Below are 19,329 nucleotides of genomic sequence, written 5' to 3' on the forward strand. Positions count from 1 at the left end.
TGACAGTTCGAACGAATGCATTGTAGACCTCGTCCAAATATAAATACCAATGTATAGATCTGAATGTCTCACAGTTGCTATGCTCACTCACGAATGATTTGACTTGTCGCCGCGGCTCATTATCGAGATTTCATCTTGTCAATATTTAACTTGTGACGTGTTGTTGTACAATAATTATTAAGCAACATATTTACTGATACGTATTATTTTTCGTGGCATTTTTTTTGATCTTTTTTTTTATTTTCAAAGTTGCGTGCATTCAAAATGAGTGATAAACACAAAATAAAAAATGTTTCCGATCATAAGCCGAACACATTTTGGCGTTCCGTTGCTATCGGTGCTATTATTTTAATAGTATTTTTGAGTTTTCCACATCTATGTTCGGCTCATTCGCACGATGACCATCATCATCATCACCATCATGACCATGACCACCATCATCATGAAGAACCACCAAGCTTTAAGGTATTTTAATAATAACATTTATTTAGTTTTTAAAGAAAACATATAATTTTCATTGAATTTATCTTATATTTCAGTGGTCACAAGAAGCCAACGCGGCTTATGAAGATCATCATCATCATCACCACCATGGAGAACACGACCACACACACAATCACGTACACACCGAAAAAGCAACAAAATCTCCAGAAAGTAAGTTTAAACAATAATATTTTGATAAAAATGATTCGCCAACATGACTAATTTTGTCATTTTAGACGATATGGTTAGCTTGTGGACACATGCAATAGGTTCAACGTTGCTAATTAGTGCGGCACCATTTTTCCTCTTGTATTTCATCAATTTGGATAATACCGACGCCATGAAACCTAGACTTAAGGTTTTGCTTGCATTCGCATCGGGTGGACTTTTGGGTAAGTATTCAATTTCGATTCGATTTACAATAACAACAAAATTCATTCGTATCGTCTGTAATTATAGGCGATGCATTCTTACATTTGATTCCCCATGCTGTACATCCACACAGCCATCATGGTGACGGCGATCATTCACACTCACATTCGCATGACCATGGACATGAAGAGCATGGTCACGGTCATTCGCACGATATGAGCATTGGTCTTTGGGTTTTGGGCGGCATCATTACATTTTTAACAGTTGAAAAAGGTGTGCGATTAATCAAAGGTGGTCACGGTCATAGTCATGGTGACGAAGCAAAAAAACCACAAGAAAACAAAAAATCACAGCCAAAAAAGAAGAATGAAAAAAGTGGCGATGAATCCGATTCTAAGGGCAAGAAGTCAGAGGAAGAAGATTCAATCTCAGTGTCTGGCTATTTGAATTTGGCCGCTGATTTTACGCATAATTTCACAGATGGTTTGGCAATTGGTGCATCGTATTTGGCTGGCAATCGAATTGGTTTGATGACAACAATCACAATTTTATTACATGAAGTTCCACATGAAATCGGTGATTTTGCCATTTTAATCAAATCGGGATGTTCAAAGCGTAAAGCAATGGCATTACAATTGGTGACTGCTGTTGGTGCACTATCGGGCACATTAATTGCATTGTTGGGAACGAATGGTGAAGCAGCTCCATGGGTTCTACCATTCACCGCTGGTGGTTTTATTTATATTGCCACTGTTAGCGTTTTGCCCGAATTACTCGAAGAATCAACAAAATTGCTACAGTCGCTGAAAGAGATTGCGGCATTACTTGCCGGTGTCGCTCTAATGATTTTAATTACATATTATGAATAGACATAGATAGATTTTTTTTATGATGTTAACATACGAATATTAAATAAACACAAACTAAAACGTAAATGATTTCTTATTTCTTTCATTTAATTATGATACATCGTAATTCTACAAATTACTTAACAAAAGCGCATTTAAACACTTTATTTGACAACATAATCTTCTGGATAGTCCATAATTTTTGGGAAATTTTTAATCGTCTCTTCATCGTATTCGTCGATTCGTTTCGGTACTGGACGATCTTGTCTCAGTTGATTACTGATATTGGCCAGCATATCGGCTGGTATATTTGCATCGGGAAACAAATGAACGCGTTGCATTGTGTATCGCCGTTGTAAATTCGTTTTCATTGCACCGTAAACCGCGTACCTAAGAGTTGATCAGAAGAAAAGAATGGAAAAAATGGAAATTAATCAATGCGTAATGGATCGGAATGGAAAATGAATCGAAGGAATGGATCAGGAATGGTAGAGTAATGGAATAGTAATTTTTAAGTAAGTATGCCTCGCGCGTACCACATAACCTGAAAGAGATATCGAAAACGAATTTTGTTTATCGAATATTCAAATTTATATTTTCATTCGTGACTGACCTTCGTTTTATCTTTTTCGTGCAACTCATGGGCCAATGTCCATGTTGCCCCTCCAGCGTAGCCCGTGTGATGCAAATATACACGTTTTGTCCATTCATCGCCCGGCAACGCAATTTTTGATGTATTTATCACGACAACGTGATCCCCGCAATCAGCTATAAAAAGAATTTTTATTATTTCATTTTATTCATTGATTTCTATCAATCAATCTTGAAATGAAACTGAATGAAGTCAATATTTTTACTTACACATCGGATGATAAATGGGTTTATGCAACCCCTTCAAATGGGTGGCAATGATTTTAGCCGAATAAAATGGATTTTGCCATAAACAGTCATATAAATGCCAGGTTCGACCAAATGTAGCCCATTGCTAGAATTGATAACATAAGAGATGTTAAAAACTACTTTTTTCACTGAAAACATTCATGAAATATAACCTCAAATATTTGCACAACTCATAAATGTTCAATAAAATAAACAATAAGAATAAAAATTCGTCGCATAGCATACATTTTATAGGATATTTGCTTCTTCTTACCTGAGCTTTCTTCAATACCGTCATTTTCACAGAATTTTTCAACGAAATTTCTATGGAAAAACAATAACACCGAAATTCTGGTTAACCGTGTGTGTTGTGAGACTCACAAAAGTGCAGATATGTCAAATGGACTGAAGTGCGTTTCGATGCGTTCAACGTATATTTGTTGAACGCGTTAATAACGTTTCAAATTTGTTTTTTTTAATAATTTTACCTTATCTTTGGAAACAGAAAACGGAAATTTTATTTATCGTTTTTTTTTTTCTAGTTTTATATATTGCTCAATCTATTTTTACATTAGTTTGTTATATTATCCCAAATGTATTAAACGACTTTAATTTTGCAATCATCATCAGTCAGAGAACACATTACAATGCAAACAATTGAACATCAAAAATAACACTTACACTTGATATTTACTAAAAGAAATCCTACTTATTATGAACAAAATGAATAAATAACTGTGTTGTCATCACTATTTGGTCTTATCTTCTTCATCTTTTTTTGTTCTGAACGCTTCTTTAATTTGTTCCATGCAGTATTTGGCTTGTTCCATACCATCTGGATCATTGATGCGTCGAGAAGCCTTGTCAGCATGATCACATAGTCTCTGTGCTTCATCCAAAAGACCTTTCTTCAACAAAATCAAAGCCTTATTTGCATGATAAATTCCACTTTCATAAATTTCGGGATATGGACTGGCCAATCTCAGCGCTTCGTTAATATACTTCTCAGCATCGTCGAGGTTATTTACCTGAAGCACAAGAGATAATTTTTACGATTGAATTGAAACCAGAAATGTAAATTTAAAGTCTATGTTTATCATACGTGTAAAAAGGCAACAGCTAAATCATTAACAATGTTTATATAATCTGGATCATTGCGTTCACGAACTTCCAGGAAAATATCATGCGATATTTTGAGCCGTTCGACAGCTTCGTTGAATTTGCCATTTTTCAATAGGAATTTTCCGTAACTACAAAGCAAATTTAATAAAACTTATGCCATCAACCTATATTTTGACTTATTGCCTCACAAACTATTTGTTATTCCAGTTAACTCCTTAAGATCTTTGTTATCTGGTTCTTTCTTTCGTTTCTCATCCAATTTTGATATTGTCCACGCGTAATTGGTTTTGGCTTCATCCTTTTTGCCCTGTAGTTCAACTAATTGGGCAACTTTTAAGCTCAAATGAAGAATCTAAAGAGAGATAAGTATTGTTTAGTGGATGAAATTACTTTTATAAAAACTAGCGTCTATGAAGAACCTGAATGTCATTCTGTGGCACGCCCTTTTGCAATAGCCGTTGAAGCACATCTTCAAAAAGTTGTTCAGCTTTTTTATATTGTTGACGTTCAAAGGCCAGATTGGCCATAATATCCAAGCAAAGTGTGGTTCCGTCATAGCTCTGGATATTTTGTGCTACACGCAATGCCAAATGTGCCATTTGTTCGGCCTTATCATATTCACCTCGATTAATGCACAATATTGTCCGTTTCAATGTGATGACCAACTTTCCTTCATCCGTTGAGTCATCTTCAACTGGTAATTTTTTGAACAACAATGCAATATCTTCGGGCAAAATTTTTTCCCAAAATGGTGGCTCAGGTGGATTTTCTTCATCTTCTTTCTTTCGAAAGAATGATAAAAACCCAGGCATACTTGCGTAAGCAAACAAATGTGAACATTCTCTGGAACTGTCACTATTTCTTTCGTGATTTTTGTGTGATTGGTATTGTAATCCATTCGCACTTCTAGTTGTTCGAAGTAAATTCCGTGCCCTTGTAATATTAACCCGGAAAATTATTGATTTCAACATGATGTTCGTTTTTTTCGTTGATTGGATTTCTTTTATTTTGACATTTGAACAGCTGACAGTGACAAACGGATAAAACGAACGCATATTGGAGGTCGTTTTTGACGCGCGGAAAGAATTCAGTTTTTAAAGAGAGTTAAGAAATTTTATTGATTCAAAATTCGAAAGAAATGAAATACAATTTGGATTTCTTTTGAAGCAATTTGTATATTATGCGAAATATTCACATTTCAAGGCGAATTAAATCGATTAAACTAGCCTCCTCTTAGCAAATTGCACTATCTTGAATGGCTTATTATGAATTCTACGAAGCAAAAAATCGCTTGTGAATTTCGAATTAGCATGATGGGCCTTTATGCTAACTTTTATGTAAAAAAAGGCAATGTTATATTATGGCTCTTATAGACTATTCACACAGCAATGGTTAAGGACATATTTGCAATTAGTATTGTCAGTTTAAAAAGGCACAAAAATAAAAGGCAGCTTCAATATTGGTGCTCATAATCGAATGGGTTTAACAATAGCTGCACCATGATTCTCTTTTAAAAGATGTTTATCACCACCGACGCAAATATCCTTCAGCGCTGGCATACTTGCATCACGTTCCGTGCACGAATTTTCTTTTAAATCACTGTTTTCAGCTAAGCAATATTTGTTCACTGCATTTAGATACTGTTTGATCAATGTATGATCACCACCATTCGGACCTAAGGAGGAATTTAAAATGATAGTGATGATAAAATGTGCATGTTTATTTATCTTACCGGCTATGAAGGGGCATTTATATTTGTGCTTTTCTATATCCCTTATACAACAGTCCAAAAATTCCGAATTGGCTGAGAATAGTTCATTGAGAGAATCATCGATGGGAATGTGTTTTTTGGCACGCAAAATACCAGTAATCCATGTGTCATCAATCCAAAAGATCGACGTGTATGGTTCAAATGCGGCGGAAACTAGAGTTTTGGCTGTTTTTGGAATCGTAACATACATCCAACCTAATACAGTGAACAAATTATTTTCATTAAATAATTCATAAGTCGTTAGCAACTCTTGTAAATTACCAGATAAGTAATCAGGATATACATCACCGCTGAACTCATCTGTTGAAACATACCATTTATTTTGATGCTTACGAATTGGTACGACATGCCGGAAAATGTATCCAGCTAAGAAGTCACCATTATAGTTTGAAAATCGTTGGTTTTGACTCATGAGATATTCGATTAAATGATAAAAATCAACCACAATATCATCATCCATTTTAATGATGTATTTTGGATGGAGACATCGGTGAGACGATGCCCATCGAAGCCCCATCACATGTTTGTAAGGTAAATGCCGATAGGCTTCTTGGAAGTTTCCTGTAAAAAGTATAGCCACATTTTCATTTTTTCTGACTGAAAAGATTTTTTTTTTGTTGAATTACCTTGAACCAAATCGTTGAAATGACGGTGTTCACTCTCAATGGCTTCTTGTGTAATAAAATGTTCAGTATGTGGAATTTCTGCCAATAAAAATATTCGTACAACATTCAATTTACGTAGAATCGAATCGCTGATTGCCGTTCTATGGGCCGATCTAACTTCATCGTGGCCAACATACGATGTTACTAATAAAATAGCTGCAAAAATAATTCCACTATTTAATATATTCAAACATTTTTACCTTTTAAGGCAAAGCTATAGTTCAAACCTAATAGATCGTCGGTATTCTTGCAAGCATCATCGCTTGGTTGCAGTTTATAATGGAAATTTGTTAGATTTAATAGTTGTTGTTCATTGTTTAATCGACGATTATTTTCGTCGCCTTCTTCAACAACATATGCGACTGCAATGAACTCATCGGAGCTAACAACGATTTGATCAATTTGAAAACGCCCAAAAAAGCGATAATACACCATAAAAATTAAAATTGATGCGACCACTGAACAACATAGGTATCTTTTTATAAATCTAGACATTTTCCACAATTTTTGCTTCGGAAAATATTCGAATCACCCATCGATTTACATTTTGAATTAAATATTCATCACTTCTGCAGAACAAAATCGTTTGGTGCGTTGTTGTTTTGTAAACAAACGATTATACTGCAATGAGTGTCATAGTAGAGTTTGTGTGCGAACGTGTCAAGTATGAGAAAGTGAGTGCAGGGTTGAACACAAATGAATACAAAAACAATGACAGACATACCGGGTCTATATTCTTCTTCTGAATATCTATTTTTTCTCGGTAGAAAATCATTTTTTTTATTTGAAAATTTTGAGCATAAAAAACATGATAAGTAAAGATAAATTCCAAAAATGAATGCTCATAGAATAGTATATGGCTATGTGTGATGCTTCTTAGACGATGGTTGATAAGACGTTTGCACGACGATCTGTATTTTGGAATAAGGCACGTATCAAATGACGAACATCCTCTGCACGGAAATTCAATGTGAGTGGACCTTTACCGTCGGCCCATTGTTCAGCAATTTGCGCCATCGATGCATTCAATATCATCTTAATTTGTTGCAATTTCACCCAGTGCTTAACATAAATCGAAACATCCAATGGGTCCTAAAATGTTTGCAACAAAATAAAAATTAGAATATTCTTCAATGTTTTCAATGAATTTTATCGAATTATCTTACCGCGAACAATGTGGGACCTCTTTCGACAATAACTTCGCAAATGTTAACCAAACCATTGGCGACGGCCGATGATATATCCTCTCGCGCTACAACTTTTCGAATTATTTCGTCGCATAAATCATTTAGAATCGTTCCCAATGATTTATTGTAAACCAACTCAGGTAAAATGGTTTGCCATACATTTTTCAGCAGATCCAATTGTCGCATGCATTGACGAACGATTTTGTAGGCATGTGGTCCCAGTTCTACCATTGAATCGGTTAGATCTGAAAATATTCAATGAATTGAATGAAAAAAAAAAAAAATTCAAAAACAAAAATTAAACCAAATATTACCAAATTCTTTTAAAATTTCCATTAGCTGCGTGCGTTGATTCGATATTTGTAAGGCAAATTGTTTCGAACCTTGTTCTTGGAGACTAGATACGATACAGTCGCGTCGTTCAATTTGAACAACAATTCCATTCGAATCTTTACCAACGTTGTTCAGCCACCATGCCAAATACGAACAATTATTATGAAACAGAGCTGTTTGTTGTGGAATGGTTTGTAAAAATTTTCCATGTGCATCAATCGTTTCGTTTGCATATCTTTCAAGTATCATTGGAATTGTGGCTTGCAAACGCTCTTGAATATCAGCCAAAACATATTCTTCGACTTGTTTTCCAGATAAATCATTTGCTTCTCGCAACACTTTTTCCATCAAATCAATTAATTCGAATGTGTTGCGCGACACCATACACCGTGGAAATGAGCCACTTGATTTTGTTTCGTCGACAATCTGCATTTCGTGTAAATCCTTTCGCATTATATCAACGGCACTTTTAACAATGTTCAAACAGAATCGTTTTTTAAAAATAACATCAATTTTATCGGCAAATTCGGTTAATTTCGTTGCGCTGCTGTCGTTGGTGAAATTGTGATTTTTCAGCAATTGATCAAATTCTTTAATTTCATTGGCCAATTCGGAAATACTGAGACCTTCAATAGTTTCGGGAATTGCGTATGTTAAACATTCATTCACCAGCAAATTGTAGAAATCGGTGCCAATACGTTCGGCCATTTGTTGAAACACCCATTTTTCGTTCGGCAACTGAATGTTTATATTACTCAAAATATGCAACACTTTTGACAGAAATGTGAATACATGCTTATAATTTGGTCGCAAATTGGTCGATTCACCGTAAATGTATGGTTTTGTGCTAAATGACAACGTAAAATTATTATATTCGATGCCCAATCGATCTTCTTTCGAATCGGTTTTGTTCATGTCAAATGACACGGGACGCGTTATAATCGGCTCAAAAACATTCTTGATGAAAAATGTATACAAACGTTGTGCATTGAAATTCGTCTCAAACAGCATGTAAAGAATCTCTTGCAATGCTTTTTTATCACTGCTCACCTTAACCGTAACACATTTCGTATTTTGGAACACCTTCTCTTGTAATTGAACATACGAATTGAATTGTGATTGCAATTTATCCAACAAAGTTTCATGTTCGACATGCCATTTAAGTTTCATGCTTTGAAAACAGGCCAATTCACGGAAAATATCTTTATCCTCTTCATCGAAAATTGCATCGCGTAAACTGTTGATGGTGTCACGAATTTCGACAAATGATTGTTGTTGCTTCGCTTCGTCCAATGTTTGAAACAATGCATCGATACGCAAAAGACGTTGATTGACACGCAAACCGACACGCATTTCTTCCAATTCTCTTAAGTACCGCTGCACATCATCAGCGGCTGATAGGATTTCATCTTTTGCATCACGATCGATGCCTTCAAGTAATTTTTCTACTTCACGTGATAGACTATCGGCTTGATCCAAATACTCATTGTTCTCGTTGACTGCATCACTAAATTCCGTGTAATTTTCTTCCAAATATACTTTTGATTCATTTTGTAAATTTCGTATCTCCTGGTTGATTTTTTTTAGGCTCAAACGTGCATTCGATATTTCGCTCTCCTTCACCACACTCATCACCTCTGATAACAAACTCATTTTTGATGCACTAATACTGCAAAATTAAATCGAATAAATTAAATCAAAATTACTATTCAATAAAAGTTCGTTTGTTTTATTCTGTGTGCTGACGCACTGAAAATCAAAGAAAATATTGTTGTACACGGTTTGACAGTTGTGACGGTTTTTTTCGGAATTGCTCGGTTTGACATTTGGCGGCGATGGTTTGACGTTAATGCAGATAGAGTGAATTCAAAGGCTTTGTGAATTGAAAACAATCCAGCATGCATGAATCATCATTGTTTTGATCCAAACGAAGAAACCTATGCGAGTAAATTGAGGCTACTAAAACATAAACAAAGCGTCTTACGATGGAAATGAAATACAACACGATTCAGTATATTCTGGCATTTGGACGGAACAGTTTGCGTAAGAACAAAAAATGGATTACATCAAAATACTGAAGAAAATGGGTAAAAACTCAAATCATGTATTCTACAAAGGAGCCCACATACTGACCAAGAAGCTGTTTATCTTGAAAGAACACAAGAAAAGCATTTTGGAGGAAGGAATCCCGGCTGCGGCCATACGGTAAGAGAAATATAGTTTTTTTTCTATTCAATGTAACGATCGTGTTTTCCAATCGAATGTTATTTTACACAATTTGAAGGGAGATTTCATTGTTGAAGGAGTTGAAGCATCCGAATATCATTTCTTTACAAAATATTTTTGTGAATGCGGTCACGGTCACTCTATCGTTCGAATATATACCGATGGATTTGAAAACGTACATGATTCGATTGCCAAAGGATTTTGTATTTCCACAGGCTGTGATTCAAAGCTATTTGTATCAAATCGCAAGCGGCATTGCACATTGCCACCAACGTCGCATCTTTCATCGCAATCTATGCCCGCAAAATATTCTGATCAAAGCAAATGGTGTTATTAAGGTTAGATGAGCATAGAAAATGTAGATCATAGATACATTTCTTCAAAGCGATTTTTCAATGAGTTTTTTTCCATTAGATCACGGAATTTGAAGCTGCCCGTTCATTTGAAATTACGAGTAAGGTGTATACGCACAATGTGACCATGCTGTGGTATCGTTCACCAGAAATTCTGTTGGGAACCAGTCAGTATTCACCAAAAATCGACATATGGTCAATGGGATGCATTTTTGCCGAACTATTTCAACGAAAACCAATTTTCAATGGTGACTCCGAAATAGGCCAATTGCACAAGATTGCTGAGTACGTACAACTTGCACACAAATTCCGATTTCATCAATTCAATTGTATTTTCCTTTTGAAAATTCCAGAATTTTGGGAGCTCCCGATAAAAACCAATGGCCAGAAGTTGTGAGTTTGCCATATTATTTTGCTGGTTTACGAATTAATACGCAGAATCGTCTGAAGATGCAAGTAAGTTCTCATTTTATGAAGAAAGATAAAGCCACTGATTTAAATTACATGATTTGTTGTTGCGATTTTCTTGCAGATCAAAAACGCAAAAAACATTGAAATTTATTTGATGAAACAAATGCTGAAATGCAATCCAATGAATCGTATATCGGCAAAAGGCATTTTGGATCATCAATATTTTTCAAATTTCAACAAGAATCTACGCATACCGACCATTATTTGAGTTGACATTTCTCATGACACCAGCGCACCCTGCCTTTTTGCCATCAATTCCGAATTAAGTGACATATTGAAATAAACAACTCCACATGTATTTTTGTATCATCCACGAATAAATAAATATTGTTTCGATCGAGAAAAATTTAATTTGATTTACAGTAGCTAAGTAAAATGTCAAAGTCAATTTTAAATCGTTGCCTGGAACTGGTTGAAGATGACCTACCAGTAAACCTAAAATCTAAGCAATCAAAGAAAAGCACCAATAAAAAACGAAAACATAGCTCGATATTTGACCTGATACCAGAACAAAAACGCCTAACAATCACAACTAAAATTGGCAAAACTCAAATCAAACGTAAGTGTCTGTTGAATATTTCGAGTTTCATGTATTTTGATACTAAATGTAATGTCATTATTTCCACAGAAAAAGTGAATAAAATCAAAGCAACGGAAAAATTCACGGTGAAACAGGCCAAAGATAAAATGAAACAAAGCAAAGACCGAACAGAAGAGAATGTTAAACGATTATTGGCACTTGATAATGCATTGAAAATTGACGATGAAACAAAAGAATTGATGATAAGGCGAGCACAAACCGGTCACTATGTTATTCCAGAGAAGAAACAAGAGGAAGAAGAAGATGTATTCACCGAAGAAGATTTCGCCAAATTCGAACGAGAATATTTCTTCAAAACTTAAATAAAATCAGTTGTTTATTTTAGAAATCAATATTTACTAATAAAATGAAAAAAAAATAAACTTTTTTCTTTTTGCACATATTTTTTTGTAACTCAACGGATGAAAAAATCCAACCGTTGTCCACTTAATCGTTTTTTTTTTCTCTACAGTCTCCACTTGTTTATGGTGTTTCGTAGATATTGAACATAACCTCAAAATGTTGACATTCAATGGGTGCGGTGTCGGCTACATTTTATTGTTGCGAAGAACTACCCCAAAACAATAGTCGGGCTTGTTTTTCCACCTTATTAGTGTTTGAGAGGAAAAAATAATGAGCACAAACAAAACACGCAAAGAAGAAAATTGAACGCGATACGAAACAAAAAGAATTGATTGATATAAAGTAGTGAATTTTAAACGGATACCATGTTTTCGGTGTGTAAGCAAACACATCCGACAACCGGCATTGAACATTCAATAACTTGTCGATTTTTCAACAATTTCGAAGAGAATATTGTAACAGCTGGTGCAAATTATTTGAAAGTATTCCGAATCATTCCCGATGTGGATCCACATACAATGGAGAAATTCAGCGGTAAGTTGTGATGACAATAAAGACTCTCACACCCATGGTATAATCATAACATATGTATTTCTTGTGTAGATTTGCGGCCGCCGAATATGCATTTGGAGTGCGTTGCCACATTTGAGCTGTTTGGTAATGTTGCTGCCATTCAATCGGTGTCATTATCTGGATCACAACGAGATGCTCTGCTGATTGGTTTCAAGGACGCAAAATTATCGGTCGTTCAACATGATCCCGACACATTCGAATTGAAAACATTGTCATTGCATTACTTTGAAGAGGAGGACATAAAAGGTGGTTGGCTGGGTAATTATTGTGTGCCAATAATCAAAGTCGATCCAGATAATCGATGTGCTGTCATGGTAATTTACGGCAAGAAATTGGTGGTGTTGCCATTTCGTCGCGACAGTTCACTGGATGAGATTGAAATTCAAGATGTCAAACCAATGAAAAAGACACCATTGCAATTGATTGCAAAAACTCCAATTCTTGCTTCATACATAATCGCATTAAAGGATCTCGATGAAAAGATCGACAATGTCATTGACATTGAGTTTTTGCATGGTTACTATGAACCCACGTTGCTCATTTTGTACGAACCAGTTCGAACATTTCCAGGGTAAGACAAAAAGCCTTGTTTTCATAATATTTCTTGAATACCACTTCTCTTTCACTTAATGATTGCCATTTTTTCTGTTTTTTTAGTCGAATCGCTGTACGAAGTGATACATGTACGATGGTCGCAATTTCATTGAATATTCAGCAACGTGTCCATCCAATTATTTGGACGGTCACTAGTTTACCGTTCGATTGTACCAGAGTATTATCGATTAAAAAACCGATCGGAGGATGCTTAGTTGTTGCGATAAACTCATTGATCTATCTTAATCAAAGTGTGCCACCGTACGGTGTTAGTTTGAATAGTATCGCTGATCATAGTACCAGTTTTCCACTGAGTAAGTTAACTTTTAAAACAAATCACAGAGAACTTTTTTTTTAATTTACATGCACTACTCATTAACAGAACCACAAGATGGAGTAAAAATAAGTTTGGATTGTGCACAAATTGCATTCATTGGAGCTGATAAACTGGTTTTGTCTCTCCGTGGCGGTGAATTATACGTACTCACACTTTGCGCCGATTCGCTGAGATGTGTACGAAGTTTTCACTTTAGCAAAGCTGCATCCAGTGTATTAACTTGCTGTGTGAGTTTTAAATTGCATTTGCCCAGAGTAAATAGATATATTTAATGGACAATATTAATTTTAGATGTGCGTATGTTCGGAAGAGTATATCTTCTTGGGATCTCGTCTTGGAAATTCATTATTGGTGCGATTCACTGAAAAGGATGAGAACACAGTCATTACGATTGACGATTCGGACATTTTGGGCAAAGAAAAGGAAGCAAGCAAACGGTTGGAAGAAGAATTAGAAGTGTATGGTACTGGTTTGAAAACGTCCGTTCAATTAACCAGCTATACGTTTGAGGTTTGTGGTTCACTTGATGCATAATTTTTTTTCGATTTCTATAGAGACTATTTTAATCTGATATCTAGGTATGTGACTCATTAGTGAACATAGCTCCTATTAGTCATATTTCCATCGGGGAACGAGGTATTGACGAAGAAGATGAAAGCAAATTGGAGCAATCAAAACAGTCTGAAAAACCCGAATTGGAGGTCGTAACATCAAGTGGTCGCGGCAAAAATGGCGCACTCTATATACTACAACATTCAATTAAACCAGTTCTTCTAACTTGTATTCCGTTTATTGGTATGTTTTTTTTTTTAATATATTACCGTCATATAGTATTTTTGACGAATAATCAAATTATGAAATAGTTCGAAAATCATCTCGTAACTTGTAATTTACGTGGCATCTCTTTGCTATGTTCCATTCGATAGGTTGTCATGATGTTTGGACAGTTTTCACTGATGCTACACAAAAGTCGGCGTTGCATTCATTCATGGTGTTGGCACAAGAGCAATCGACCATCGTTTGTGCAACCACCGGCGCTGAAATCAATCAAATTCATAACAGCGGTTTTTCTTGCGATGAAACCACCATTCATGTCGGCAATATTGGACGTTACATTATTCAAATTCTAAGCCGAAGCATTCGTTTATTACAAGGAACACGTTCAATGCAAAATATTCAAATTGATAGCGACAGTCCAATTGTTCAAGTATCAATTTGTGATCCGTATGTATGCGCTCAAACTCAAAGTGGAGCTGTAATTACGTGGGCCTTAAGAGAGTCCAAAGGAATATCGCGTTTGGCATTGAATAAAAATGCAATCGGCAGCGTAAGTATCACTTTGAATTTAATGACAAAATTTTATATAGTTTGCATTCGGTAGCCTCCCGTGAAAAATTCCGAAATATTTTAAATGTGTTCTATCCCGTACACATGTAGTCGCCGGCCGTAATTGGATTATGTGCTTACAAAGATGTATCAGGTTTGTTTACAACAAAATTAGAGGATTATTCTGATCCGAATGCGAGTGCGAATCAAGCGTACAATGGATCAGGATTCGGGTATATGAAACCAGAACCACATAACATGAGAACTGAAGACGAAGAAGATTTATTGTACGGTGAAAGTGGCAGCTCATTCAAAATGAAGAATGTATGTATTTCTTAAGCACTTTTTTGTATCATTTAGAATGTAACAATTGATTTTAATTTGACTAGTTGGCTGATCTTGCAATACCTTCAAATACGAAAAAATCGGACTGGTGGAGACGACACATTCAACCGAAAAAACCATCATTTTGGCTATTTGTCATTCGTGATAATGGTAACATGGAAATTTACTTTATGCCCGATATGAAGTTGGCATACATTGTGAACGGCGTTGGCGAGGGAAATCGATATCTATCGGATTCCATGGAGTTTGTTCCATTGAGTTTGAGCCAAAATGGTGTTACAAACATTGACGGTGCATCCTATCAACCATGTAGCCTAGCCACAATGCCAACAGAAATTTTCATCGCTGGTCTGGGTAGTTTTGGTCGACGACCGTTGTTATTTATACGAACGAAAATCGGTTTGCTCATTTATCAGGTAACCTTTCATTCAACAACATAAATTATCAATTGGTCATCAATATTTTGAAATTAATTTTGTTCACTCAATTTTAGGTGTATCGATATAATCGAGGACATTTGAAGATCCGTTTTCGTAAAATGCATCATGGAATTATGATTCCAATGTCAGATAATCCGGCCAAAATGGAAATCGATGAAGATGGTCTCATTGTTGGAGTCACTAACCGCATTCGAACCGTTCGATACTTTGGTAAGTGTCATCAATACTCACTATATTAATTCAGACTTTTTTTAATAGCGAATTTCGAATTTTCATTAGAAAACATTTCTGGGCATAATGGTGTAATAATAACTGGTGAGAAGCCATATTTGGTGATGTTAACCGCAAATGGTGAGCTACGAACTCATCGATTTCATCATCAAGTTGTTATGAAAAGTTTTGCTTCATTCAATAACTTAAATTGTCAGGGTGGTTTGGTCTATTTTGATCACAATAATACACTACAAATTGCCAAATTTCCTCATTATATGACTTATGATTCACATTGGCCACAGAAAAAAGTGCCGTTAAGATGCACACCAACGATGATTGTGTACCATAAAGAAACTAAAGTCTATTGTGTGGCAACATATACGGAAGAAGAGTGCAAGAGCTATTTTCGATTCAACGGTGAAGACAAAGAACTCACCGAAGAAAATAAAGGAGAACGATTCATTTTTCCGACAAAACCCCGTTTCGAAGTGATTCTTGTCGCTCCACAACTTTGGGAAATTGTTCCAGACACATCGATAAAATTGGACGAATGGGAGCATGTGGTATCATTCAAAAATGTTCATTTGGCATACGAAGGTACACGACATGGTTTTCGTGAATATATTTGCATCGGAACCAATTACAACTACAGCGAAGACATCACGTCAAGGGGACGAGTATGTCGATTTTTTCCATTATATTTTTTTGTCATTTTGTTAAACGTCTTAATTGTGTTTACAGATATTACTTTACGATATCATCGAAGTCGTTCCGGAGCCTGGAAAGCCACTTACCAAGTTCAAACTCAAAGAGATTTATGTGAAAGAACAAAAGGGACCGGTTTCAGCAATTTCACATGTACTTGGATTTCTTGTCACTGCTGTCGGCCAAAAGATTTATTTGTGGCAACTAAAAGACAACGATTTAAATGGAGTCGCTTTCATCGATACAAACATTTTTGTACATCAAATTATTTCGATAAAATCATTACTTCTCGTTGCCGATATGTATAAGTCGGTTAGTCTGCTAAGATTTCAGGTATGAGAACATTTGGGGGAAAAAAGAAATGAAAAATTTGGATTTTGTTTGAACACTGATTTTTATTCATCGAACAGGAAGAGTATCGAACACTGTCTCTTGTATCAAGAGACTATCATCCGATGAATGTGCTGAACATTGAATACATGGTTGACAACTCAAATTTGGGATTTATGTCATCGGACATGGAAGAGAATTTCGTGATATTCATGTATCAACCTGAGTCCAGGGAGTCATACGGAGGTCAAAAATTGCTGCGCAAGGCTGACTATCATTTGGGACAACGAGTAAATGCCATGTTCCGTATTCAATGCAACTATACACGCATTTTGAACGCCAACTATGATAACAAGCATACTACATATTTTGGTAGGTTTCTCAATTATTTTTTTATCTCATTTCTTTGATCAATATTTAAGGAACAAAGCCTCCTGTCCGCTTAGGTCAATTTTTTGAATAAAAACGAATCAATTTCCATTATGATTCCAGCTACACTTAACGGTGGTTTGGGATACCTCTTGCCATTGCCAGAAAAAACGTATCGTCGATTGTTCATGTTACAAAATGTGCTACTGTTACACATTGAACATTTGTGTGGTCTCAATCCGAAACAGTATCGAACCATTAAGACAGCACGTCGCTTACCTACAAATCCAGCTCGTAGCATTTTGGATGGTGATTTGATTTGGATGTTTTTGTATTTGCCAATAAGTGAGAAACAAGAAGTGGCCAAGAAAATCGGAACAAAAATGGAAGAAGTTCTTGCTGACCTCAGTGAAATTAATGACGTCACCTCAGTCTTCTAAATTTTTTTCATCATTTGTCATTTAAATACTTATCTAACTCGTACTGAAGAAACTCTCAATTTATTTGGAATAATTTTTTGGAACTTTCACGTTTATCCAACAAACAATTTCGGACGATAAATTAGCAAAATAAACGCATTTAGATAATGTGATGTCGTTTTCTTAAAATGAATGGTTTTAGAAGTAGTGAAAGTTCCATAAATTCAGTCCGAATAAAGTAAGAGTTCATTCACTGCAGAGGACGTTGTTTACATATAAAAAGAACAAAATGTTCGAAATTATTTGAAAAAAAAAAAAAAATGTTTCTTTTTCCATTTTATTAGTAAATATCGATTTATAAAATAAACAACTGATTGCATTTAAGTTTTAAAGAAATATTCTCGTTTCAATTTGGCGAAAGATTTTTCGGTGAATATATCTGTGAGAAAATTAGATTTTTTCAAAAATAAACAGACATATTGAACACAATCAGCTGATTTGTATGCAATTTTACGTCAATTACTTTGTTCGTCGCTAATGAAATTTAATTGAATTAGTGATAGAGATGCCATGGGAATTTTCTGGACAGAAAGAATGGTTGAGACGAATAAGACAGAGAATGTGGAGTATCCGGATGCTATTGAACAACTATATGTTCGTGTGGCTCCCGTGATCGTTTCACCCGGTTTTAACAGCTCATAATAGAGGACACCCTTCTGATCCCACCAAATACAGAGCATTACCTTAGAACAATGAATACCTTGCTTGGGCGTTGATTTTGCTCGTTTACCGCGCTTCCCATACGATATCTTACGCTTCGGGTTTTCGTAATGAATCCATTTTTCATCTCAACAAGATTCATCATCTACAACTAGAAAGCGACAAACGAAAATCACAAAAAGTGGTATTGGGAAGAAGGTAAAATCGATATGGGCGCAGATACCAAGTGACTGCGATTTTATGAAAGTACATTGTTTTTTACGTGAAAATTTTCGCATTACAGATATCACGGGGGACGGCAGTCCCCCAAGTGACGCAATACCCACATACATACGAAATATGTATATTTTGCGTCACTCTATATATACGGTAAAGAAATGAAAATCGATACCGCTGACTTTTGGAAAGGGGTTTTTGAATATTTTAGTAGTAGTCGGGCATCAAATTATAAGAATCCGCATTTTTTTTTTAAATTCAAAATTTGCCAAAACCTCAAAATTGGTTGCTTGGGGTGTTTGTATGTCTGTCCGTCTCTTCTTTTAAATTGTGTGAAATTAGTTTCTTTCGAAAGTAGACTGAAAACTGAGCAAACTAATTTCTCAGTTCCAAAAAATTCGTTGTGTAAGTGGTTTTGGTCTGGGGTCGATCATTTTTGGGAGGCGGTTTTTGAGTTTTTCATCAATCGGACATTTTTCTGGCCATCTGTAAGGTACAACAATGATTTATACGTCGTTGGAAAGGAAAGAAACTCACCTTTCCGGATTCGAAGTCAATGATTCGGCGAAAAATGACCATGACTTTTTTCACGTGATCCAAATTTTAGAAAAATTGCGTACATGGAAAAAATAAAAAAAACTGGGAGTTTGTTCGGGACCAAATATGTGATGATTTGGCTTATGTGTCATATCTGGAAAAATTCGTTTTTTGAAAAAAAAATCATTCGAAGTTGAATTTTTTTTCGGCAAATTTTCAATTTTTGGCTAATTTCAATATTTTTCCAAACTCTCGAATGTTTTGAGTTCTTAGAGAGCACTCTCACTGGCTTCTCAGTGTCTCCACTCATTTGCACAACTTTCAATCTTGAATTTAAGTACCTAGTATTGGCTCAACCTTCATATAAATACCTCCTTTCGAATTAATGATTTCAAATCACATGCCCCTCTGCCAAATCGACAATTTTCAATATTTATTCAAACTCTCGACTGTGTTGAGTTCTTAGAGAGCACTCTCACTGGCTTCTCAGTGTCTCCACTCATTTGCACAACTTTCAATCTTGACTTTAAGTACCTAGTATTGGCTCAACCT

The 19,329-nt window shown here is 35.5% G+C and overlaps 8 protein-coding genes across 8 annotated transcripts; 4 read left to right on the top strand and 4 right to left on the bottom strand.

Annotated features, from left to right (window-relative positions):
- Nucleotides 1-61: 61 nt before the first annotated feature.
- Nucleotides 62-1,793, top strand: LOC116340719 (protein catecholamines up). Its single transcript, XM_031767351.1, has 4 exons — nucleotides 62-465; nucleotides 540-654; nucleotides 720-875; nucleotides 943-1,793. The coding sequence occupies exons 1-4, from the start codon at nucleotides 265-267 to the stop codon at nucleotides 1,722-1,724; spliced, it is 1,254 nt and encodes a 417-aa protein (XP_031623211.1). The 5' UTR covers nucleotides 62-264; the 3' UTR covers nucleotides 1,725-1,793.
- LOC116340722 (39S ribosomal protein L13, mitochondrial) lies at nucleotides 1,780-2,992 on the bottom strand. The gene is made up of 5 exons (XM_031767354.1): nucleotides 2,857-2,992; nucleotides 2,565-2,688; nucleotides 2,317-2,471; nucleotides 2,240-2,247; nucleotides 1,780-2,093 (listed from the first exon to the last, which is right to left on the bottom strand). Exons 1-5 carry the CDS (start codon nucleotides 2,878-2,880, stop codon nucleotides 1,868-1,870), a joined length of 537 nt encoding a protein of 178 aa, XP_031623214.1. The 5' UTR covers nucleotides 2,881-2,992; the 3' UTR covers nucleotides 1,780-1,867.
- A 141-nt stretch (nucleotides 2,993-3,133) lies between these two features.
- On the bottom strand, nucleotides 3,134-4,782 carry LOC116340720 (tetratricopeptide repeat protein 19 homolog, mitochondrial). Its single transcript, XM_031767352.1, has 4 exons — nucleotides 4,124-4,782; nucleotides 3,893-4,056; nucleotides 3,685-3,832; nucleotides 3,134-3,610 (listed from the first exon to the last, which is right to left on the bottom strand). The coding sequence occupies exons 1-4, from the start codon at nucleotides 4,757-4,759 to the stop codon at nucleotides 3,332-3,334; spliced, it is 1,227 nt and encodes a 408-aa protein (XP_031623212.1). The 5' UTR covers nucleotides 4,760-4,782; the 3' UTR covers nucleotides 3,134-3,331.
- Nucleotides 4,783-4,859: 77 nt separating this feature from the next.
- LOC116340721 (lactosylceramide 1,3-N-acetyl-beta-D-glucosaminyltransferase) lies at nucleotides 4,860-6,762 on the bottom strand. The gene is made up of 5 exons (XM_031767353.1): nucleotides 6,368-6,762; nucleotides 6,102-6,296; nucleotides 5,737-6,036; nucleotides 5,437-5,670; nucleotides 4,860-5,379 (listed from the first exon to the last, which is right to left on the bottom strand). The coding sequence occupies exons 1-5, from the start codon at nucleotides 6,633-6,635 to the stop codon at nucleotides 5,171-5,173; spliced, it is 1,206 nt and encodes a 401-aa protein (XP_031623213.1). The 5' UTR covers nucleotides 6,636-6,762; the 3' UTR covers nucleotides 4,860-5,170.
- Nucleotides 6,763-6,864: 102 nt separating this feature from the next.
- Nucleotides 6,865-9,431, bottom strand: LOC116340776 (centromere/kinetochore protein zw10). Its single transcript, XM_031767431.1, has 3 exons — nucleotides 7,642-9,431; nucleotides 7,307-7,572; nucleotides 6,865-7,232 (listed from the first exon to the last, which is right to left on the bottom strand). Exons 1-3 carry the CDS (start codon nucleotides 9,311-9,313, stop codon nucleotides 7,017-7,019), a joined length of 2,154 nt encoding a protein of 717 aa, XP_031623291.1. The 5' UTR covers nucleotides 9,314-9,431; the 3' UTR covers nucleotides 6,865-7,016.
- A 169-nt stretch (nucleotides 9,432-9,600) lies between these two features.
- On the top strand, nucleotides 9,601-11,019 carry LOC116341198 (cyclin-dependent kinase 1-like). Its single transcript, XM_031768121.1, has 5 exons — nucleotides 9,601-9,865; nucleotides 9,945-10,224; nucleotides 10,301-10,524; nucleotides 10,593-10,695; nucleotides 10,772-11,019. Exons 1-5 carry the CDS (start codon nucleotides 9,717-9,719, stop codon nucleotides 10,916-10,918), a joined length of 903 nt encoding a protein of 300 aa, XP_031623981.1. The 5' UTR covers nucleotides 9,601-9,716; the 3' UTR covers nucleotides 10,919-11,019.
- LOC116341199 lies at nucleotides 10,981-11,628 on the top strand. The gene is made up of 2 exons (XM_031768122.1): nucleotides 10,981-11,269; nucleotides 11,339-11,628. The coding sequence occupies exons 1-2, from the start codon at nucleotides 11,086-11,088 to the stop codon at nucleotides 11,611-11,613; spliced, it is 459 nt and encodes a 152-aa protein (XP_031623982.1). The 5' UTR covers nucleotides 10,981-11,085; the 3' UTR covers nucleotides 11,614-11,628.
- A 195-nt stretch (nucleotides 11,629-11,823) lies between these two features.
- On the top strand, nucleotides 11,824-17,700 carry LOC116341191 (cleavage and polyadenylation specificity factor subunit 1). The gene is made up of 14 exons (XM_031768113.1): nucleotides 11,824-12,187; nucleotides 12,257-12,797; nucleotides 12,884-13,134; nucleotides 13,203-13,384; nucleotides 13,449-13,667; nucleotides 13,736-13,952; nucleotides 14,084-14,484; nucleotides 14,595-14,807; nucleotides 14,873-15,244; nucleotides 15,322-15,478; nucleotides 15,548-16,158; nucleotides 16,223-16,519; nucleotides 16,597-16,888; nucleotides 17,009-17,700. Exons 1-14 carry the CDS (start codon nucleotides 12,019-12,021, stop codon nucleotides 17,323-17,325), a joined length of 4,239 nt encoding a protein of 1,412 aa, XP_031623973.1. The 5' UTR covers nucleotides 11,824-12,018; the 3' UTR covers nucleotides 17,326-17,700.
- The last annotated feature ends 1,629 nt before the right edge of the window (nucleotides 17,701-19,329 follow it).

Source organism: Contarinia nasturtii, unplaced genomic scaffold, assembly GCF_009176525.2.
Source record: "Contarinia nasturtii isolate CC-2019 unplaced genomic scaffold, AAFC_CNas_1.1 Cnas_scaffold_695, whole genome shotgun sequence".
Lineage (NCBI taxonomy): Eukaryota > Metazoa > Arthropoda > Insecta > Diptera > Cecidomyiidae > Contarinia > Contarinia nasturtii.